This window comes from Anabrus simplex, chromosome 4 (genome assembly GCF_040414725.1).
Source record: "Anabrus simplex isolate iqAnaSimp1 chromosome 4, ASM4041472v1, whole genome shotgun sequence".
Taxonomy (NCBI): Eukaryota; Metazoa; Arthropoda; class Insecta; order Orthoptera; family Tettigoniidae; genus Anabrus; species Anabrus simplex.
In genome coordinates this window covers 377330219-377355255 of record NC_090268.1, presented here as the reverse complement: position 1 = coordinate 377355255, position 25037 = coordinate 377330219, and the positions used below count along the sequence as shown (strand labels likewise).

Genomic DNA, 25037 nt, shown 5'->3' with positions numbered 1-25037 from the left:
TTTGTGCTCCTAGTTGTTTCGATGGCTATCTGTCCGATCTGCATCGGTACAACAGTATTAATCCTTTTCTTCGTCAGGAGGACAATTTCCGTTTTGTGATCTGCGAGTTCTAACTTGTGATTTATCATCCATTCTTTGACACGTCGCATCACCTGATTCAATTTAAACTGAACCAGCTCTAGGTTATGGGTTACTATCACAGCAGCCACATCATCAGCATAACCCACAAGTTTTACATCTTCTGGCATCTCCAGCCGTAACAAATCATCATACATGATGTTCCAAAGGTGTGGTCCGAGAATTGAGCCTTGCGCTGCACCAGCTGTGAGCCGTTTTCTTCTCTGACCGTCTTCCGTGTCGTATAACAATGTACGGTCTTTCAAATAGTCTCGCAGTATATACATGAGATATTCTGGTACCTTGAAAGTTTCTTCTAGAGCTTCCAAAATATCACTCCATCTTGCCGAGTTGAAGGCATTTTTAACATCTAGAGTCACAAGAAGCGTCAGTTTCCTAGAATAATGATTACCCGTTTGAGCTCGTTCTGCTGTCTTCACCACTTCCTTCACAGCATCTAGCGTTGAGTGACCTCTGCAAAATCCATGTTGTTGGTCGGATAGGTCGCCAGCTAATCAGACTGCTGCTAGTATTCTCGGTTGTAGGAGCTTCTCTAAACCTTTCCCGGCAGTGTCCAGCATACATAGAGGTCTGTAACCCCCAGTTTTCCCTTTACTGATCAGAACCAATCTAGCTATCTTCCAACAAAAGCTAAAAATTTCCGCTTTCAAGCAATGATTATACATTCTCAACAGCAGTTGAGGACACAATTCGACTGCCACCTTTAGTACTTCTGCTGGAATACCACCTGGTCCAGGGGCTTTCTTATTTCTAAGGGAATTAATTGCTGTTATCAATTCTTCAGTTGTAAAAGGTGGTACATTGTCTAGTTCTTTCTCGGCCTCATCATCAATCCTCTCTGCATGATCAGGGAATAGTGTGTGTACTATTTCTTCCATGGTGCGTGAGTCCATGATAGGGCTTGGTAGCATCCCAAATTTCTTCATGACAATTTTATACCCTAATCCCCATGGATTTTCATCCACTTCCTTAGACATTTCCCACCACTTGTCGGCTTTACTCTTTTTAATTGTATTTCGCAGTCTTTTCTTCATAGTCTTGAACTCTACTGAGAGAGCTTCATCGTTATGTCGTGCTCTTTGTGTCCTTCGTCTGAGTCGCAGGCATTGTTTCCTCAACTCAGCAATTTCTTCATTCCACCAATATGCTGGACGCTTGCCTCTCCGTTGTTTGATTCTGGTCATTGATGCATCGCATGCTTGCTGAAGGAGTCTCATGGTGTGTTCCACGCATTTGTTAGCAATAATGCTTCTTTTGCCTCCGTGACATGTATCCGTCATACAATCCATTCCATTCTGTATTACTTCATGAAATTTTTCTCTATCCATAGTGGCTATGTTCCATCTTTCTGGCTTGGGCATGGTAATCCTTAGATTCAGAGTCTCTTGAAGTACACGAAAAGTGATATACTGATGATCGCTTCCAGTATATTCTTCAATTACTCGCCATTCAGTTATCCTAGACGCAATGTCTTCAGAAGCAAAGGTTACATCTGGTATAGTTCCCTGACACCCTGGTCGCCGAAAGGTTGTCACATTACCAACGTTGATAATCATTAATCCCAATCTCGCGACCATCTCCATTGTACGCCGCCCTCTAGAATCTGTTTGAGGCATGTTCTATTCAACTGCTTGAGCATTAAAATCACCAGCAACAACTAGGTTAGTGTTCATCCCTTGCAGAGTATCTTCAAGCCCATCTAGTTTTGTCTGGAAGTCAGAAATAGCCTCGTTCGGGGTAAAATAACAGCTGACAAAAATTACCTTCTCAACTTGGACCCAGACGAACCCATCTCCGCATCCTTGATTTGTAACTGAGTATTTTCCAAGGTCTGGTACCCATATCGCAGCTGTCCCTAGATTGTCTGAAAACCAGCCTGGTTGATCTCTGTCTAGATATTGTTCGCTGAGAATCAAGATGTCTGCTCCTATCTCATAGATCATCTGCGTAAACAGATCATTGGCAGTTAGACTCCTGTGTATATTGGCTTGAAGGATCTGTACCATTCACCACTGCTTTTTGGCCTTTTCTAGTGCTTCACGAAACACAATACACTTGCCTGAGCCAAGAGCATGATGTCGTTTTGACTCTTCAACGCCCATATCTGTGCAAATTATGCATCGTGGATTCGCTTTGCATCCTACTGCCTTGTGACCAGCTTCTCCGCACTTAAAGCAGAGTTTACTTCTGTCCAATCCTTGACAGTTTCGTGCTTGATGCCCATATGACAGACATATAAAGCACCGAGGAACTACGGCCCACCGTCTTACTCTGCAGTATATCCAGCCTACTTTAACTTTGCCTATGTCTAACAGCTTTCGTGCCTCGCTATCTTCTATCTCCACGATGGCGATTTTTTGTCCCCTGCTGTTCGGATTTGTGATTGAGACCTTCAATTCTTGATTAAGATTTTCTAATTCTCGTCTTACAGCCTCCTCGATGTCGGAAATAGTGGTGGCACTGTCCATATCCCGAATTTCCACTCTAGTTCTAGGCGTCAAAACCTTTACTTCGCCATCATGTCCAAGAGCGCCTTTAAGTGATTTATTAAAATTGTCTCTATTCTCCTTTTCCGTGGCCTTATTAAATTCAAGGAGAACTGCTCCAGACATAGTTTTCCTGATCGATCTGACACTGGCACCACTGTCTTCTGGGTTCACCTTGCTGCGGATATCCTTCACAACATCTGCAAAAGTCTTGCCATTCATCAGTTTAATGAGTACGGCTTCTGGGCGGCTTCTTATAGTTGAACGTTTCCGTTGCTCGTTCTTTTTAACAGTTTCAGATACCGGTACTGGTTCAGGTTGAGTACCTTCATCTTCATCTGCCTTCTTCTGTCTTTGTTCCCTCTTCTCCTTCTTCTTCTTTTTCTTCTTCTTGGATAACGCTATTTCCCAGTTATCCTGTTCTACGTTTCTGTTTGTGGTGCTCTGTTCTACTTTCTCTTGATCGGGCAAATCCTTTTGCATTAATGCCCTAGTTGCTCTCCAAGCTTTTCTGTGCGTAGATCCCGCATCTAGGGCTTCCTCCAATTTCTTTAAACATTGCTGAATTTTAATCTTCATATTTTTCTGCTGAATTGCAAGAATACTTTTCAACAGGCCCCTGGCGATTTCCAGTTGTTCTTCCTCTTTTAGCATATCCTCCATAATTTGTTGAGTGATATCAAGCCTCGGATTCGTTTTCGCATTCTGCTCAATACTTCTATTGCATGTATCATGCGTGCGCTCCACGTCCATGATATTGTGGCCATGTTCCATAGATGTTGGATTCAAATCCACAGAGTCGCACTGGATTCCAGCTCCCGACATCGTGCCGTGAGTATGGAGTCCAGCTGGCCGTGACTCAGGTCGCAGAGATATATCTATTCCCTGTTATTTTCTATGACGAAACTAGGTAACCTTTAAACGCATTTTCACTAACACACAATGTCAATGTCTTGAACTTTTCACCCACTACCGTAGTTCATCCTATTAAATATTGAAAGCACGGATATTAAATATTACTTACACTCACTTTCCATGTCAATATACGGGTGATTTCCAACGAAATCTTCGATCATTTCATTTTCTATGACGAAACTAGAACTAGGTAACCTAAAAACGCATTTTCACTAACACACAATTTCAATGTCTTGAACTTTTCACCCACTACCGTAGTTTATCCTATTAAATGTTGAAAGCACGGATATTATATATTACTTACACTCACTTTCCATGTCAATATACGGGTGATTACCAACGAAATCTTCGATCATTTCATGCACAACAGACTTACTCTGCACAACAGCAATCTGCACAATAATAATAATAATAATAATAATAATAATAATAATAATAATAATAATAATAATAATAATAATAATAATAATAATTACAATTACTCTTTGAAGAAATCGGGAAAACTGAAAAAATTCCTGAGGAATGGAAAGTAGCCTTGATACATTCACTCCACAAAAAAGGTAATAAACAGGACATTAATAACTACAGAGGAATATCTTTATTAGCAGTGGCATATAAAATATTTTCCAATATTTTATTAAACAGAGTAGAAACAACACTAGACAATCATTTAGGTGAATATCAAGGTGGTTTCAGGAAAGGAAGATCATGCTCAGAACAAATATTTAATCTTAAGTCAATAATTCGCCACAGGTTACTTATTCAAAGGACATTGCAGTCATGTTTGTAGATTTCAAAAAGGCTTTTGATTCTGTTGACAGAGAAACTATATATAAAATAATTTGAGAATTTGGCATAAAGTCTAAACTGGCAAATCTAATCCGTGAAACACTTACAGACACAGTCTCTAAAGTGAAATTTCTGGGAGAGATATCACAGCCTTTCAAAATAAAAACTGGTGTACGACAAGGCGACGGACTATCCCAAATTCTTTTTAATTGTGTCCTAGAGAAAATAGTGAGAATTTGGAACGAAAAACTTATTGAACTCAACATTTCACCGATAAGGTTAGGAAGAGGAAACAAAAGGATCGAAATAAATTGTCTTGCATTTGCAGATGACTTTGCAATACTTTCTGAAAATGTGACATCTGCTATAACCCAAGTAAATGTCTTGGAAAGAATTGCCAGCAGAACTGGCTTAAGAATTTCTGCAGAAAAAACAAAATTTTTAACAAATATTTGGGATGCACCAAAATTTCTGAAAACAGATAATGGCCAAATAGAGAGGGTAAAAAAATTCAAATATCTAGGGGAAATAATCCAAGAAAATGGTTTAGAAAAATGTGCAGTAGAGGAGAGGGTACATAAAATGGAGAGAGCTTATGGTGTCACCAAAGATATCTACAATAAAAGATGCCTATCCAAAAATGCAAAAATAAGGCATTATAACACAGTAGTGAAGCCAGAATGCCTATATGCGAGCGAATGTCTGGCATTAAACTATAATTTAGATAAACTAGAAATACTAGAAAGGCGAATCATGAGGAAAATATTAGGCCCACAAACCACAGCAGAAGGTTGGAAATTATGAAGTAATGCCGAAATATATTAAAAAATAGAAAATATATCAGATGTAATGATGAAAAGGAGACTTATGTTTTTTGGACATTTATATTGAATGCAAGATAATAGATTAACCAGTAAGATTTTCAGATATTTGTGGGGTAAGAAATCAACGACATGCTGCGTCAATGAAGTAAGAAAGGATTTAGAAAAAAAATATAACAACAGAAGAAATAAATAATAGAGAAGGCTTTTGGGAAAAAGTATTGAAAATAGAAGGATTCCAAGGTAGGAAAGTAAAAAAGACTGGTTCAAAGTGGTCTGAAGACAGAAAGAAGAAACATAGTGAACAGATGAAAGCGTACTGGAAGAAAAGGAAAGAACAAAGAAGAAGGAATTGAAATTGGCACGTGGTCCTCTGGTGGCCCATTTGAAAGAATAATAATTATTATTATTATTATTTTCCAGAAGATCAAATTGTTCATGCTATTGTGGAAGGAATATCACCATCCTATAGGTCATATTTGTGTTTTGCGGCGCGCCCGCAAACCTTTTCTGAGCTTGAAGCATTGGCCGTATCAGCCGAAGGGGTTAGATATGCTGATACATTACGTGTCGCGAGGGAGCCACCTCCGTCATCAAGTACCTTTCGGTCTACTCCTCGCCGAACCGTCACAACCCGTAAATGTTATGCTTGTTATGCCTGACCATCTTCGCAATAAATGTCCATTGATCAAATCTAGTAGGACAAATAATGGAGCAGGTTCATCCCAAGGCTGCTTTAAATGCAGTGCGTTTTCACATATTGCCAAGAACGGCCCTAATGCTAGCAGCACTCCCTCCTGCTCAACTTCGGGTGCAACTTCCACCAACAATCAAAAATGACTAGTGGCTCCGGCTGAGTCGGTAGATTCCTCCTTTCAAGGCTCAGCACAAATTAAATCTGACGAAAATGCAGGAAAAAGTCAGAACAATTTTACATTACCATTTGAATGTCCCAGAGAATGTCTAACCTTTGGTCTCTTAGTGATATTCTACCCGAGACAATAGATCCTGATAACATTAAAGATCTTTGGAAGAAGGCTAAGGCCAATCTTAAAGTGTCTCATGAAAAGGTTAGGGAAAGGTATGATCGTGGACGGAGACCCACCCATTTGAAGGTAGGCGACTAGGTTATGGTCAAGAATTTTGTTCCCGCGGGCAAGCTTGCGCCCAGATTTCATGGGCCGTGCGTCATTTTAGATTTCCTTACCCTGGTGACGTTGTTACTAAGCAATCCAGCCACCGAGAGGATATTTTGGGTTCACCTGTCGCAGGTGAAACCTGTGTAATTTCCGTGCTAACTTGGTCCTTATAATTTTGTAAGAATCCTGAAGGTTATATTTTTAATTTCATTTTAAGGCCTTCTGCCCCTTATTGTTTTACATTTGGTTGAATCTGCCTTGTATAAATTGTGTGAAACCTTCCCTGAGGTTACTCTGCTGTCCTCTCCGTAAGGCCATTACCAAGCTCCCGTCTCCTGCTAAACCACACCAGTGGCTAATTAAAATGAAATAAAAACTTCCACGCCGCTGGCCCCTCAGCCTCACCACAAAGACTGTACCCTAAAACCATTATGGTCCAACAAAATTCTGCCGCCGAGATCTTAATGTTTCAGTGCCCCCGCAGCTGTGCAGCACCGTACCGCCACTGAGGTGGGGTACGGGCCCACTCCACTCCAGTGAGGTCAACCAGTGTACGGCGAGTCGGAGTCCTCCTTCCGGCCAAGGCTGATGTGCGGCGCACCACCTGCAAACTGCCCGCGGACTGTAAACAATCGTCGCGTGTGCGGCGTGCTTCACCACCACTACCCCTCTCATAGTAGCGGGAGAGGTGTATCTCAGAGTACTTGAGGGGTCCGAGCGGCCTCCTCTGAACACAAGCAGCGGCAGCTGGTCTGGCCGTCAAACTTAATCAACAGCTAAAGTTCTTCTTCAGCTACATGGACACCTTATTGCTACAACTGATAACTGTTTGCTTCAAATCAACCTTTGGTGGACTTAGAAAAGTTTTTTTCTTTCAAGAATTAAGAGACCTTTCATCAAAATCTACTACAAAAGTTTAAAAACTGGACTTAATCTAGTCGCACCCACCAATATCAAACCTATTAAGAGATCTCTCACTACTGAAAAATTGGTATTTTCTCTGCTAAATTTTTCTTCATCCAATCTACAAAAGACTTGGACTTTGTTTTAAAACAAATATTTTTGTTTTCTTCCGTGTCACCCCTTGGAAGGACTTTTAGGGGGGGAGGCCTGTACCGGGCGGTACACCTCCACGCCGCAGTTCAAATATTGTGCCAATTTAAACTCCTCTACAGGAGAAGTTTGGAACCTTGAAAACTGAACTAATTCTACTATTTTTTGGAAGATGTCACTACCGTAAATTTTGAAGTGTTCTGAACTATGTCTATTTCGATTTGTGTTTGTTTGCTCTGTAGCAAGAAGTGTGGACATTCTCTTCTAGATGTCACTACTTAAAAACTATAACTGTGCACCCTAGTGCGAAGTGAATGAACTGTTTTTGAAGAAATTTTGTATCTATAAGTTTGTTCTTTGTTAAATTTCTTTCTTTCATTTTTGGGTTGGCATTATTGATCTCTGTTTCCGCCAGTTTTGAATTTAACCAATCAGTAATTTCTGTAATTAATTTTCCTCCAATCATAGCTTTCTTCCTTAGGTTTCCATGTGTAATTCCTAGTCTACCAATAAAGTTGAAGGGGTGTGTCTATTCATTCTTGAAAGGTCTCGAATTTTCCATGAGGGTATAAAAACTGCTGATTTTCTTGTCTCCGGGCCACTTCAGTAACATCTCTCTTAGTGTGTGAATATGTAGCAGGGGGCGGGAAGCGCCTCTTTCTTCAAGCGGCAGTTCATCTACAAGGTAATGGCCTGTTAACATCTTTATTTCTAGCTAGCTCAGCAGTTTAACTCTCGGGGAGGGTTCGAAACCTTTAGTATGTAACCTACCTTCTTAAAATGTAAATTCTTTTCTGTCTATCTATAAATTACAAATCTGTAAAGCAGGGATAGAGAGTGCTTCACCCTCTTGAACTCCCCTTCATTTTTGAAAAAGGAGGTGACTACGCTGTCATAACCGTTCTGCTCTTCTTTATGTAGTAAAGTTTTCTCATACGTGTCACCTCCCTAGCTTGGGATTAGCCCCTGTATGATCGGCCTAGCGCCACATAGGTTTTAGTCAAAATTTGGTGTAGGAGTGCAAGTTATCGCCTCCATTCATTTTGTATTTTGGGCCATTTACTTAACCCATTTGTTTTGTTTTCCTTCCTGCGAAGGCCCCGTAGATTGGGTACTAGTTACCCCTGTTTTCTTGTGTGCCTTAAGGGCAGATAGTAATGAAGTTTGTTGTAGCCTTTGATAGGCTTGTAAAATTGAGAGTGGGTCTGCTCTTTCTCTCTTAACATTGTAATTAGGAGCAAGTGCTCCTCGTACTTAGGGGTTTTCTGCCCTTCAGCTATTGTGGTTGTGAGCTGAGAGCTCATGAATTAAACTTGGGGCTCGAAGCCCAAATCTTGTAATGACTGTAATCTGTAAATTCTTAATTTGTTGATCTGCTACTTGGTACCTGTTACACTTTTGTTATTTGTTGTCATTTGTTGATTTTGAAAAGAAAATATAACCTCTGTTAAAGTTTTAAATTAACTTTAATTCTGTAGTTGAGACCTATTCCAGCCCGCACCTTCTTTCACCTCTGCTGTTCCATAGTACCCTCGGAATAATAATAATAATAATAATAATAATAATAATAATATAATAACAACATGCATGTCCAGAAACCGAAATGATTGTCTTGTTTCTTATATCTGAGAAAGTTTCATGATCGTTGTTGCTTTAAGGGAGCGCAGTGTTGAGTCTATTAGGAAGCTGACAGTGAGATATCTCTATCTCGGTGATGTATCCTTCAGGTCATTTCAGATAAATTTACTCGTAAGTGACAACAGATGCAAGGGCTTCATGTTTATCACAAATACGATAACTTAAATATTCTTCCACAACATAAAATACAGAATACTGAATGACCTATTCGTATGATTTCTTAAAATCAGGTAGTTCGGGGTTGCTGTTTACGGAAGTGAGGATTGTGTTCATCTCTAAAATAGAATTCATGAACAGTGCGCCGTATTCCACTTCTGACAAAATCATCGTATTTAATGAGTCTGGAATTACTGCGAATTAACTTTTTCCTTTCCCGCTTCTTGCTGGGACTCTGGAGTGGCCCTTTGCTGGCTTCCTTCCTTATTTTGAAGACGGAAAACCTCGAAATTCCTAAAAACTTTGGGGCTTTATCTACTATCCAGTTTACACTTCGTCCTGGATGCTTTGTTTTCAAATATGAAAATGAATTAAGCACCATTTGCCGTTCCTTTCTCCTGACAACTTCACAACTTCTCCTTTTCACATGGTCAGCTATAATTTAAATGTATTACTCACTGATCGATTATATAAAATACTAAACAGACAAAAACAATACACGATACACAAAACCAAAAGCAATGCAATACATGAAAAATGAAACACATTATACTGTATTTATAACAAAACACTATGCACCCCAGGAAGACGATCACGTCACTCTGCTGAATATCTCCCTTACATAAGCAATCACTGTAATGATTGACACACACAAAAAGGGAAACATGCCGCACTGACCTCATCAATGATGATTCGCAGCGGTTAAGCTGAGTTATTACACGTGTTGGCTACTGTACACACTTCCGCACTACACGCTGAAATGTGGCACGCAATGCGACAAGCATGGCCGGCTGTTCTGTGTACTGAACCGCATATACGATATTTAAAAGGATAAACTCAAAAATATCAAAATGATTTTACGTATTCTTCAGTATTGTATGGCACAACCAATGCTTGTTTCATAAGAAAAAATATACATTTTGATAGGAATTCATTATAATTTTTATATACATGTAGAACTAAAGTGGGTAACACCAATAGAAGTAAAAGCCCATAAGGCCTGTAGTCTTTTCTTAATGCTGGATGCTCTATAGATGAATACTTGCTTGCTTGTTGTTTTAAGGGGCCTAACATTGAAGGTCATCGGCCCAGAGATGAATACTACGAATTCTATCAACAAATCACTTTTGGAGAAGAAACTAGTCATGTAGCAGACAGCATTATCGCTTCCCTCTCTGAGGCAAAGAGGGACCAATGGGTAAAGTTGCTATCAGAATGCAACATTCACAGGAGTAGCCAGAAAGCTTAGAAGCTTCTCCGGCATCTTGTTAACGATCCTACCCAATCAAACACACAAGCCAGTATCAAAGCAGATCAAACTGCACATCAGCTGCTACTAAATGGTAAACCAACTAACTCTTTTAAGATAAGAAAGAAGCCATTGGTACACCAATTTGAACTGGAGAGTAACAATTTTTTCCAACCTTTTACTCTTCTTAAACTCGAAAAGGCTTTGAATAAATTCAAAAACGGCAAGGCAGCTGATCTCAATGACATATGAATTGAACAAATTAAGAACGTTGGTCCTACTACGAAGCTTTGGGTCCTCAATTAATGAACAACTGCGTCCAGCCACTCAAGATACCAAAAGTTTGGAGAAAAGCTAAGGTTATTGCCATCTTTAAGCCTGGTAAAGATAAGAATTACCTGATGAGTTATCAACCCCATTTCATTACTATGTCACCTCTATAAGCTGCTTGAAAGACTCATCCTTCAAAGAATGATGGACAAAATCAAACTTTATCTCGTTCCTCAACAAGCAGGTTTCAGAGAATGTAAGAGTTGCACATCACAGATCCTCAAATTAACCCAACAAATCAAATATGGTTTCGAAAGGTGGAAGATAACAGGTGCTATTTATATCGATCTCTCGGCAGCCTATGACACTGTCAATATAATCTCCTTGTGGTAAAACTCTACGAAATCACACATGACTATCAGCTTACCTGTATGTTCAGAAACCTCCTCTTTGTGGAATTCCAGGGAAAGAGAAGCAGGTGGAGAGAGCAGAAAAATGGATTACCTCAAGGTAGTGTATTTGTGCCCGTCCTTTTTAACATCTACACAAATGATCAATCATTACCAAAAGAAACTCAGAGTGTCATCTATGCTGACGACCTTGCTCTCACTGCTCAAGCTGGCAGTTTTGAAGAGACTGAAATGACTTTAACTAGTGCTTTGAAAGATCTTACCACATAATACAGGAATTTTCAATTGAAGCCAAATCCTGCAAAAACTCAAACTTGTGTTTTCCATTTGAAGAGTAAACAGGCCACCAGATACCTGAACATCACCATGGGGAGGGATCAAGCTAGCACATTGTGAGATCCCAAAATATATTTGGGTTACTTTAGACAGCACACTTTCTTACAAAAATCATTGCCTGAACATCAAAAACAAAGTGGCTGCCAGGAATAATGTGGTACGGAAGCTGACTGGAACAATCTGGGGAGCACAGCCACACACAGTAAGAACCTCATCACTAGCATTATGTTACTCGGCAGCAGAGTACGCTTGCCCAGTATGGTACAGATCTTGCCATACCAAAGAAGTAGACATGGCAATCAATGAAATGTGTCGCATCATCACAGGCTGTCTAACACTTACACCATGAGAAAAATAGTACTATTTTGCTGGCATCACACCTCCTGATATCTGACGTGAGGTAGCAGCCTGTAAGGAGAAGACCACATCATTAAAATTTCAAGCTCATCCCCTGTATGGATTCCAACCAGCACTAGCATCATCACTGTTAACTTCACACAAAAGTTTCTTGAAGACCACATAGAAACTTGAAAGAACACATCAGCATGCAAGATTCACTTTGTGGTGAGCTAGGGTTGAGCATCTTGGATGATGGAAAACACCTTGTGAAGAATTACCCACCGGTTATATGGAGTTACTAGCTACTAGCTTCGCTACAGGATTCTCAGAAAGACTGAATTTGTGGTTTTATTAACTGAAGTCAACATAGGTCATTACAAAAACGTCAGTAGGAATGTAGCGATTAAGAGCAATGCTATCATATAAAATACTCGATTTTATCACTTTTATCACTTTTAACGAACAGTACTACGCTACTGATCTAAAAGTCCAAAGTTCCAGAGCTGGAATGACCAGGCCACAGAGTGCCATTAACACTGCTCAGCCATTATTCCGTTAAATATACACACTGCTCATTCCAATCAGTGCCTCAGAATAGGGACTGAATAGCTCGAATGCTATGAACTATGATGAACCAGTGTGTTAAGTACCAGTATCAGAAAATTTATGAACCAGAGGAATGGCATGCAAAAGAAGAAATTTATCTAACTCCCCAGCTACTTCCCATCAATATTCAGGCAGGCTGTTACACTCTGTACGACTGGGCGATTTGGGCATATGGTTAGGGGTGCACAGCTGTGAGCTTGTATCCAGGAGATAGTGGATTCGAACCTCACTGTCGGCAGCGCTGAAGATGGTATTCCGTGGTTTCCCACTTTCACACCAGTCACACATCACCTTAATTAAGGCCAAGGCCACTTCCTTCACACTCCTAGCCCTTTCCTATCCCATCGTCGCCATAATACCTATCTGTGTCAGTGCGACTTAAAGCAAATTTAAAAAATTATCGGTATGCAACAGTAATCCAATCTACCAGAGATGAGCGACAACAGAAGACACAAAGCACATCACAACAAACAATGCTCAAAGTAATGTTATTGTTTATCCATGTTATGAGCTTTCTGTATTTTGTAGGCCTTCACAATTAGTTTTCTTTCAAGTCTGTGATTTGTAAATTTTTTTATAGCGTAGACTGTAGTTCCTTATTCTCCAACTTTACATACCGATTTTCATTAAATTCTGTTTACCCATTTTCTTGTGACTCGGCGCTGATATGGACTTAGCAACAAAGCTTCAAATTCATGAATATCTTTGTGATCACAGCTGGTACGTTAACAATGTATAAGACATGAATGATCAGAAATTTAATACTATATACCCTTAGTTATGTAGTATTTATCGATTTCACCTCTAACAACAAATATTTGAGAATTAAATTTTAGGCCTTCCCCTAAACTACCATTTCACTCAGCATGAATGAAATTATTTATAGCCTGACTTTGTATACAATTTCTCATTAAGATAGGACCACTAAGAACATAAATATTTGAGAATTAAAATTTAGGCCTTCCCTAAACTACCATTTTTCTCAGTGTTAATACAATTATTTATAGCCTAGATTGTAGCAACTTATTCTCCAACTTTTCATATCGATTTTAATTAAAATACTGTCACTAATAACATAAATATTTGAGAATGAAATTTTAGGCCTTCCCCTAAACTACCATTTCACTCAGCGTGAATACAAGTATTTATGGCCTAGATTGTAGCGGCTTATTCCCCGACTTTGCATACCGATTTTCATTAAATTCTCTTCAGCCGTTTTCTCGTGATGCGTGTACATACATACATACAGACAGACAGACAGACAGACAGACAGAAATTATGGAAAATTAAAAAGAGCATTTCCTTGTTACTGTGGACATGACTGATACAGAAATATCATCCTTTTTAAATTCTGAGCAATGTACAGACAAAACTCTTATTTTATATATATAGATGGATGACTTGGAGATCTCTAAATACTTTTTAAAGGTACGGTACAATACTAAATTTTTTGTTTAATTATCAATTAACAAATGTTGGGACATGTTTCGTCCTTCTTGGTGAACATTATCAGCCAAAATACTTGTAATATAAGTAAAATAGACAAAGACAAATACACATTACAATACAATTCGGGTTACCGAATGTGTCAAGTTAAAATGCATGATAAAATTGGAGAAAGTTCTTAAAATGCTGGAACACAATTCTTGTTAAAATGAAGATAACATTGTTTAACACATGTAATAGTTCCAATAAAATATGATGATTGAGCTCTTCTTGTTAATAATAATAATGTTATTTGTTTTACGTCCCACTAACTACTCTTTTATGGTTTTTGGAGACGCCGAGGTGCCGGAATTTAGTCCCGCAGGAGTTCTTTTACGTGCCAGTAAATCTACCGACACGAGGCTGACGTATTTGAGCACCTTCAAATACCACCGGACTGAGCCAGGATCGAACCTGCCAAGTTGAGGTCAGAAGGCCAGCGCCTCAACCGTCTGAGCCACTCAGCCTGGCTGCTCTTCTTGTTGGTGTGATGATGTGTTGTTAATGATTCTTAGTTAGGTTATGAAACAGGTAGAATATTCGACTGTAAGTGTAAATGGAGAAAAACTGTGTCGTGGTTGAGTATTCCTAGAATGAAAATGACAGCTATTAGCAACGTTAAAAGTAGGCAAGGTTGAAGCAACAAGTGGAAGTGAATTAAAATGCGACACATCTGACTATGTACGTCCTTGTTTGCACAAGAGAGGTTAGGCTCGATACATGTGTTATTGTTGACGGCTGACTGAAGGTGAACTGTGGAGGCCGTGTCTGATGAAAGCTACTTTGAAGGGAGATTAGGGGAGGTTTGGATCCAGTGGGCAGGGGGCGAGTGCGTAAAAGTTTGTTGTGAGGCTTGTTCATGGAGAAACTGTTATAATGCCTTGAAAAGCACTTTCACAGTTTCCAAAATTTCATTCAAATTGTGAACAGGATTGCAGTTTTGGTCTATGTTAATGAAAATGTTTTCTAAGATGTTAAGTTAATTGCCCTTATTATTGTAGCAAAGAATTTTTAAGTCCTGCCCTAAGGAAGTGAAAGGCTGGTTGTATTCTGTTACATGGGTACTCATGGCAGAATATTTGTTGTGTCTGGAGGCGTTGACGTGTTCTTTATATCTAATAAACAAGTTTCTTCCAGTTTGACCAACATAACTCGCTGGACATTGGTTACAATTTAATATGTATACATCTGATTTGTGGTATTTGTTATTGATGTTATTGATTTTGTATTGGTTATAGAAGAGATTAGCATTGTTATTGATTGTTTTATAAGCAATGTTGATATTATGTTTCTTAAGAATGTTTGTGATTTCATAAATATTTCTATTGGTGTAAGTGAAGGTGGCATAGTTGTCTGCTTTCTTTTTAGTCTCTCTGATTGGATTTGTTTACAATTTGGAGTTTCATGACACTATCATAAATCTTTCTGACACCCAACTCAGCACCTCAGAGAGTAACATCTTGGAAAGGGGCCCTAAGATTAATTGGCCTATTACCTTTAAATTAAAAGATGCCATTGCCATTACAGCTGAAGCTGAGAATGCTATACAGAAATTGCCAGTTGATAATCAAACAGAAATTAGATTCAATATTCATTAAAAAACTCTCCAACCTAATTGAAATCAATAAATCGACAGCTCCTTTATTCCCCAAAATGCTCATTGATTCTACAAAACAGAAAATCAACAAAAATGATTTGATAGTCACCATAGGGGACAAGGGCAATGCTACAGTAATTATGAACAAGGATAACTATGTTAAAAAAAGTGAAACATTTTTCTTGGAAAATTTGTTTAAATTGATTAAAAATGATCCAACGAATATTATTCACAAGAAATTAAAACAAATACTTGAAACAAACATCCTTCATTCTTAGTGACTACAATTTTCAGAAATTAATCAACATAAACCCCAGTATTCCTACAGCCAAATCATTGTCCAAGGTCCATAAAGTAGACATTCCCGTAAGACCCATAGTTAACTATAGGAATACCCTGACTTACAAGACTTCTAAATTTATTCACAACTTTTTAAAAAAATTACAAATTCAAGAACCCCAGCTCTACTGTATTAGAAATTCTATAGAATTTTGTAAATTGAGCAAAAATTTAGTGTTACAACCACATCATAAAATGTATTCTTTTGATTTAAAAAACATGCATTCCAACATACCAGTAACAAAAACCTTAAAGATAATCAAGGATAATTTTCAGAAACATAGCTAATTGAGCACACAGGAAATTGAAGATTCTTAAATATTTTAGAATTTGTAACTTCTAAACAATTACTTCACTTTCAATGGTATATTCTATAAGCAAGATAGTCTTCCTATGAGTGCTCCAACTTCAGGGATAATGGCAGAAATTTACTTGAACCATTTGAAAAATACCAAGATTCATAGCAAAATCAAAGGAAAAACATACACCAAATACAGAATAATCTAGAGGTTACTCTAGATATGAAAGTAAAAAACATACTACAAATATAATTGATACTGTTAGGCTGAGCAACCAGAGCCTTCTGTTGGAAATACAAGCTCTGACATAAAAATTCTTGACCTGGCTCTGTAAGAAATCAAATACTTTACTTACCAACTAATGGTCCTTGCTCCCTTCATAAACGCCTCATCCACAATTAATACCCTGCTGCCAATATTGCAGATAGTTCTGGAGGCAGCCTTAGAGAGTTAGTATTGGTATGCTTTTCACCTCATGCTTTGCAGCCACCTAGATAGAAGTAATTTCCTGATGCCACCTTCTTTCCAGTGGGTTTTTTTTTTTTTTTTAAGCCAGAATAATAGGAAGAAATTAAAACAACACAGAGAATGTGGAATGGCTGAGAGGATGGGTGCCCATATCTGAGAGGCAAAAAGAAGCAGAAACCTTAAAAAACAAGAAGACGTGGAAAGTCTAACTTACTCTACTGGGGGTTTCTAAGGAAGTCAACTTTCTACCTCAATTTCCCATAAGTTGCAATTTTCACAATGACCTTTATTGCCAAACATCAACTTCAGGACTACAAGTTAGAAATCCAGAAAACCAGAAATTGGTTCAACATAAAACCTTTCTTCACTCATTTCTCATCAAACATCGGGGCACATCAGCTGAGTGTAACGCCAGCAACCTGACACAGCAGCGCCCAACCAGGTATCCAGAGCCTCCTACCAGACCAGTGCAATAAGTACACTGCTGCCAATATTACAGATGGTTCTGAAAGTAGCCTTAGAGAGTTACTATCATTATGCTTTTCACCTCATGCTTTGCAGCTAACTGGATAGAAGCAATTTCTTTTTGCCACCTTCCTTTCAGTGTCTTTTTTTAGCCAAGAAAATAAGAAATTAGAACAATACAGAAAATGTGGAATGGCTGAGAGGATGGATGCCCATAATGCACGATTTGGAGCTCAAGGAGTTTGAGAGCCCTATTCATACCTATGCTCAATAAGTTTTTGGAAATAAGACAAAGAGAAAATCATTGTAAAAAGGTTTAATATGAATAGAACAAATACATTTTGAACTCAGATGTGAAACACTCTCTCTGGTGTACAGACTTAGTTTGCGGACAATATTAAATATTACAACATGGCAAGAAGAGAGAACTATAGTATTTAATTTGTTCTTCTTCACTACTGTCAGCCCATTGTCTCCAATAGGATTCAGCTATCTAATCACTCCCAAATTCAAAGTAGACCTATCATACAGTAGCATAGCACTTGTCATTAACTACACCATTTATGTTTTTGCATCAGCAGCACAGTGGAACAACACTTTCCTATTTATGTATATAATCTGCTATGATATCATATATCTCAAGTAGAGAGTGTTGGCTAAGTGCACTCATAAAAATAACTGGAAGCAAAATATCCCATATATATGACAACAACACTGCACATCAAAACAAAGCGTAAAATATACATAAACAAAAATATTGTTTGTTCCTTCTAGAACAGATGTTCCATAAAATGTACTGCTACATCGTAAGTTCACGGGACCCATTTAGTTTTCAGTACTTCTTAGGGCCAGAGATGGGCTTTAAGGGCACACACATCCTTTATGGATAGACTGAAAAGAATATCAAAAGCAACATTATCAGGCTGCAACCAAAACCTTCCAAAACATCGGCAAAATTTTGATTGCGAGGGGACTGCTTTGAGAGGAACAGGGGCCCTTAGTAAGCTGAATATCTTTTCTTACAGTGGCAGTCTTAGAACTTTGATGACAATGTTTTTGTGTGTTTAAATATATATAAAATCTATTCACTATTATGCAAATCTACAGTACATATAAGTCACCTCATTCTGTCGATGCTTTCAAGGGGAGATCCAAAACTGACATTAACTTGCAATACTTCTCCTACAGCACCTGCTTCCAGTTCTCTTCGGAGTACATCATAGGCAGGGAAACACCGAGACCAGACAGCCTCCATCAAAAAGAGTTTCTTTTCCCTGGCCAAGAGAATAAGTTCCTCTGTCTGTTTCCAGTTCATTGTCAATGGCTTTTCACAGAGTACAGGTTTGCCATTCTCCAACATCAACTTGCTGATGCTTAGATGATATGGATGAATAGTTCCAACATACACCACATCTTTCATGAAGGAACAGAATAGAATAATAATATTATTACAAAAAGGTACAAGATAAATTACAAATTCAGTGAAATATAATAATCAAGCAATAAAAACACAAACTGTTAACCCTCTGAGCACCAACGTCCTTTTGAAAGCCTGTTTGGTTTTTATCTGAGAAATACCAATGTCCTTCCAGAAGGACGTTCAGTACTTTTATTTAATTATTAAAAATAATGGTAATTTCCTTTCAGAACTTCCCAATAAAATAACACTAGTCTGCAAAAAAAAAACTTTTTTGTGCGCTAAAAAGGAAAATAGGTGGGTTTTATGAATTTCTTAATGCAGAATTCGAGAAAAATATTATTTTTGGCATATCACGTCTGGTTTAGTAGCAATTTTACAAAACGTTATTTTGTTCTTATGTAAAATTATGATATTTAGTATTGATTAAATTTGATATATTAATGTAAATTTCAGCTTGCAAAACGTAATCATATTTTGCATGCATAAATACACATAAATGCTGCTTTGTAAGCAAGTAGATGGTATGTATTATATTTTTAATGTATACTGAAATTCGTGAAACTGAAGCATAAAGCGCCTATTTAGTTTCGGCTGTACTGTTGCTTTTAAATGCATATAACTGTACCTTGAATAAAAATTACACGGTTAAACATACATAGTTTTGTTACTAACATTATGTGCAGTTTAGATTCACACCTCTGTCTTTTTCCGTTTTCCGTGGAATTTCCAGGTTTTTTAAGTTCTTGAATGATCTCTAGAAGGGTCGTCTCATGCAATCAACCAACAGTAATCGGCCATCATATTCACATCCCAACGTCACTGATAGCGTCGTTCTGCATCTTTGAGATCCTGGTGAAACCTTTCACCTAGTTCTTCATTGACAGCTCCTAAATTCGGAGGAAAATAATCCAGATGCGAAGCTAAGAAATGAAGCTTAAGACTCATATTACAACCGAGTTCCTTAAACTTTACCAACATTTTCCTTACAATTTCTTTGTATTGAGGGTCCTTTACCCTTTCCGCTTGTGTGTCGACCTGAGGTTGACAGCCATCATTTAGCGTTATAGCTTGTGTGTCGGCCCTGAGTCGACAGAATGTTGCTAAGTTACCTAGGCTTTTGTACTTCGTTTCGTAAGTGCTGGTCCCTTCCGGAATCCGAAAGAAACCGAATAGTTGTGTTTTAGTTTCTCTTTGCTTGGCGAAATTGCTCCAATTCCTTGACAATGGAAAGCAGTCGCGTGAAGCAACATGGCGGCGCACAGTCTGACCAAAGCAGAGATACTTGAGTCTCTTTCGGCTGATTTTGATGATAGTGACCATCAAAGTGATAAAAATGTTGAATCTGGCCATGAAAGTGATATATCCAATAGTGATTCAAATGACAATATTGATATCAGTGTCGCAAGAAATCATGGAGGATGTGATAGTATGTGATAGTATTGTGACTCGTCTCGGTCCCAGTCATACCGTGCTGACTTCAAGCATACCTTGGAGATCGTGGAGAATGGGTGATGCAGAATTAGCCATATTTCCTTACAGATTAGTCAGTGATTCATTATTATTCATGAGTTGTGGCAATAGGCCTAAAATAGAACTAGAGTACTGGTAGCTATTTTTTACTGATCAGTTAACGTCTATTATCCATGAGACAAACAAATTTGCTGAAATGAAAATACAGCAAAATACTCCACTTCAGGAGAGCTCTATCTCGTTTTCTTGGAAAGCTGTGACTTTAGAAGAGCTGAAGGCATTTATTGCTGTAATTATAAACATGGGGATGAACAGTAAGGCAGAAATGCAGGATTATTTTAGTGAAGGCTGGTTGGATAAGCAAGCAGGGCTCCATCCAAGCATTTGCTTTGAATGCTTCCACACACTCCAGACATACCGTTAAGAAAGTGAAAAACATGATTTTTTGTCATGTAAATGACATACATTCATTAATTTTGTAGTTCATTCCTGTATATATTGTTACAACCAGTACTTAATGCTAGGTTTTAAAATATGAAGAATGCTGACAGAAATAAAATACGAGTTGGAAGAAATCAGGACTTACAAATAATTTGAGTGGAAAGGGTTAATGTTACCAAGGAATTTAGTCACTACATCTTTGAATGCGTTCCTTGCCTTTTTCTCAATTTTGGTCATCGTGTCTGTGAAATTTTTATCCTTCATCAGTTTACGAATCTGTGGTCCATCAAATATGCCTTCTTTGATTATTGCATCTGATAATGAGGGAAATTTAGTGGATAAATATTGGAAGCATAGGCTACATTTATCTAATGCCTTGACATACAGTTTCATCAATCCTAATTTGATGTGCAAGGGTGGAAGTAGAATTTTTTTCACGGTCAATAAGACTTACATTCAAGGCATTTTTGGATCCTGGTTGTAGTTGTTTCCTTTCTGGCCAATTAACTGTATCCCAATGTTTATCCCGTGCCCTGCTATCCCATTCGCATAGGAAACAGGGAAATTTCGTATAGCCTTTTTGTTTTCCCAGCAACAATCCAATGATCTTCAAATCACCGCAAATTTGCCACCCATGCTCGTGATATTTAATTTTTTCAAGCACCAACTTTAAGGTCTCGTATGTTTCAGACATTTTTGTGGAGTGTGCAGGTGGTACAGATGCCAGAACATTTGTATTATGAACCAAAACAGCCTTTAAACTTCTTTTGAAAGAGTCCATAAAAACACGCCAGTTACTAGGATCATACTCTTTCTCTCCCAATTGACGTAGAAGATTTGGAACATCCGTACAAAATACAAGTTCATCTTCTTGAGTATAATACTTTTGGAATTCTTTGTCACAAATTCGGTACCAGGAAAATGTAACATCGTGTGCCAACATATTCTTTTTACGTAATCTTGAACCAAGTAATTCACTTTTTTCTTTGGTTAGCCCGAAGTCCCTTATCAGATCATTCAATTCGGATTGCGTGAATTTGTCTGAAGGTATGTCATATTGATGTGGCTCGAAATCTATTTCTTCATCGTCAGATTGCAATGAACTGCTACTTTCCTCACTCAAGTGAGTAGGTGGAGTAGGTACAGGTAAGTCAGGTCCATGAGGAACTGGTCGAAGAGCTGACTTGAGATTCGGGTATTTAATTTTGTTTTTACTTTTCTTATTGTAATCGACAACATGGGTCATACAAAAATAGCAGTCGTCATGATGGTTCTTTTGCTCTCTCCATTGCAAGGCATTGAGTTTCGTTTGCCCTCATACCAGTAACGTAGTCCCTCGACACAGGTATTGCATACAATATGAGGTGCGAAAGATTTGTCTTGATTCCCAACTTTCAATTTGAAGTAAGAAAAATAAAGTTTCTTTACAAACGAATCTATTTGATGCACTTTGGAATCGAACACATAAACTCCACAAATGTAACAAAACTTTTGAGGACTTTGTTTACACTGTCTTCTGTGCACCCCTGAAACACTAGCCATGATGGTGTTAAAACACTAGAACTTCACTTATTAGTGATCGATTTGAAATTAAATTATATTAAATCTCGCGCACACGATAGGCCGACAATTAAATGAATGTGAACTTTAAAAGACGCACTAAACACGTACCGGTACTTCTTCGAGCCCGTCTTAAGCAACACTGTTATCTTTGGAAGGAAACTGCTTTATCAGTCCATCATAAACATTGCATAAGGGCTGGGGCTTTTAACACATCTGTTTATTCAAGTGGTCTAAGATGAAAGACAAACGCTCAACTGTCTTATCTTCAATCCTACATACCACGCGGTCTATTGCGTATCTGGGGGAGTTTGTTATGAATTTACCAGGAAACCACCAACTACAAAATGAGCATTTAGACAGCAATACACCTATAATAAAATGCAGACAATAACAAATCAAATCACATAATTGTATACTAAAAAAAGTTGCGCGAGAACATCTCTCAACATTACATCTTACGAATTCATGCAGATACTAAAACACTGAATTGCGTCAAAACTAGATGTGATAGGAAAAAAAACCCATCATTTTCAGAATCAGGGCAGTGATTTCCATAAGAAGTTCATATTTTCTATTTTACCGCAAAATCATGTTGGGTAGTGTAATTAATATTTTTTTCAATAAACAGCCTCTTTTATTTTCAAGTCTATAGTTTCAGTAAACCATTGCAATCAGCAGGCATGTTTATGGCACACTTTTCTTGGTGCAGCATCAGCACGAACAGTCTCGCTGTGCATCTGCTTCACTCTGTCTCTCGCTATTCTCGATCTTTTACTTGTTCAGTATTATAATTGTGAAAATGAGCCGATCTCCTGTGAGTGAGAACACTATTTGTAATATGATTAAATAAGGAGAAGACGTTTTTTCAGTGACAGCGAGTTTTGTGATATTGTTTCAACGGAAAGTAGTACTAGCGATAGTAATATTGACATTACAGACACCGAACATAATTTTGATCCCAGATTAGCAAGTACTTCTGGTCTGTCACTGAATTCTTCAAATGCAATTAACAGATCAGTTTTGCTTCATCTGAAAATGATACATCCACACCACAGTCCAGGGCTACTGTAACCGGTACTTCGGCGGTTACACAAACACAGATAAAGGGAGGAAAGTAAATCAAATTACAAGGTACCTGAACACTACACACACCTTAATCATGTAATGAACTGTGGCGAAAACAGCAGAAGTAAATATCAGTGAGGGCAACTTGACGATAACAAACAAGGAACGTAGGACGTAACTGGGAATCTACCAGGGGCATGGATATGTCTAGTTTGCGGTTCGAAAAAATTAACAGTGATCTTTGATTTTCAAAATATTATTTACAAAATGGACCTTACAAAATAAATAAATTACAAACAGTTTCAGTCAATGTGGAAAATACCAATACACCTTTCGTAAGGTACAGATACATGTTTTTAGAGACACATAAGTTATATATTCTTTGACGAGAGCTTCCTACAAGTTCAAAGAGTTAAGCAAGTACATCTCAGTACAAATCAAATTCCACAATTACAGTCTTGCAGGTAAGAGGAAACACTAAATACTATAACATTTTAGAGTGATATCAAAACTAGCTTTTCACATCGGATCAAAAGAGTGGCGATTAGGGCACCGATGAAAATTAAATGGAACTTAAAACGGACCAAAAGCAACAGCGCTTACCCTTAGGCAACCCATGCTGGTACTGAGGAGACGTTCACGATGTCAAAAACTTCGGCAGGCTCAGCAGGTCAAGACCAAGACGGCTCAGAGACTTAAGACCTCAGACCACTCACGAAATGTCGCCTAGCCCCTTTTAAAGGGAACCGTGGCCTTGGAGTAGCCAATCAGAACACAGGAGCTTGGCCATATTGACCAATCACAACATTTTCTTCGGTCACGATGTTTAAATACTTTCTCGAATACATACGATCGCGAACCTTCCATTTCCAGAATAGTCAGAACATACCTTCTAGAATACATAACTAACAAAGGCCAACACATCCTGTTCAAAAATTCATGTCACAACTTTCTAGACAGTTCCAGTAAATATAGAAATGAAATCTACTAGTTACAAATACAATATGTTACCAAAATATTTACACTGTACAGGTTAGGTACCAGAATGGAATAAAATATTGTAGCATAACACTCCAGATCATACAGTAAGTACTACCAGTACTTAAAAAGATTTACACGTAAAATCTTCTACAAACTCTTTCCACTTCCAATATATTATTCTACACCTGTGTCATCTTCCTCCCCCCGAAAGTCGAGCCATGCTCGACCATTAACATAATATTACTGGGGGGGGGGAAAGGCGATCACTTCTGGAAACGTTTTGACTTTCCAACAATAAACAAAACAAACTGTCACTACACCAAGGGTCCTTTCAGTAGCCTGGAGTTTACAGTTTACCTATAAATTTCAAAAATAATAAAGGTGTTCACTGATCCACCTATTCAATAAATACCACATAAATGTCCACATGGATAGTCACCCTACACTTCAAAATGCCTTTTGACGCTTTTTCAATTGCTTTGACTATTTCTACTCTGTCCACCAAAGGATGTACACTCATTCCTTCTGCCCATTGTTTGTAATCCAAAACCTTCTCGCTTTCTTGTAAGACAGCGTTCAAAGCCTCCTTCTTAGCCAGGTTATGGACTAAATATCTTGCACCATTTTTTCACACCAGACACAGGATTGAGGTTGCTCAGCTAGGCCACAGGTTCTCGCTGTGGATGTGACTGCCGACACAGCCGTTTGCCGCCAGCTTCCATTCAATTTCAGTCCAAACCAGGTAGCTATGTAAGTTGCAGTCCAGTGGTATCTTGCACCAAATAAGCAGATGGGTGAGACACTGACCAGTCGAAATGCCTCCGCTAAGACACTCGTCACAGGATTGTGGTGCCGGATGGTAGCGCCCAAGGCACCCAGTGTGCCTCTCAACTTGGCACTTTAGGTTGCCGTTAGAAGGAGCTGGTCACTGCAGCCACTGTAACATAAACCAAAACGCAGCAGACAGAGGAATACCTGAGGCAAAACTTCGCTGCTGGGCTCAAAGATCTTGCATAGAGTCACCCAATGGGTGGCTCAATGAGTATATAGTAGGGTCTCCCCTCGCACACCAGGGATATTAGGGCACTTAGCCCCGGGG

At 38.5% G+C, this 25037-nt stretch overlaps 1 protein-coding gene across 4 annotated transcripts in view; it reads right to left on the bottom strand.

Annotated features, from left to right (window-relative positions):
• Positions 1-25037, bottom strand: part of LOC136872020 (trans-1,2-dihydrobenzene-1,2-diol dehydrogenase) — a 165569-nt gene that overhangs the window by 36347 nt on the left and 104185 nt on the right. For all 4 annotated transcript variants that reach the window (XM_068227298.1, XM_067145836.2, XM_067145835.2 and 1 more), the window contains exon 3: positions 18120-18411. In XM_068227298.1, coding sequence (XP_068083399.1) covers positions 18120-18411 — 292 coding nt within the window. The remainder of the gene's footprint in view (positions 1-18119; positions 18412-25037) is intronic.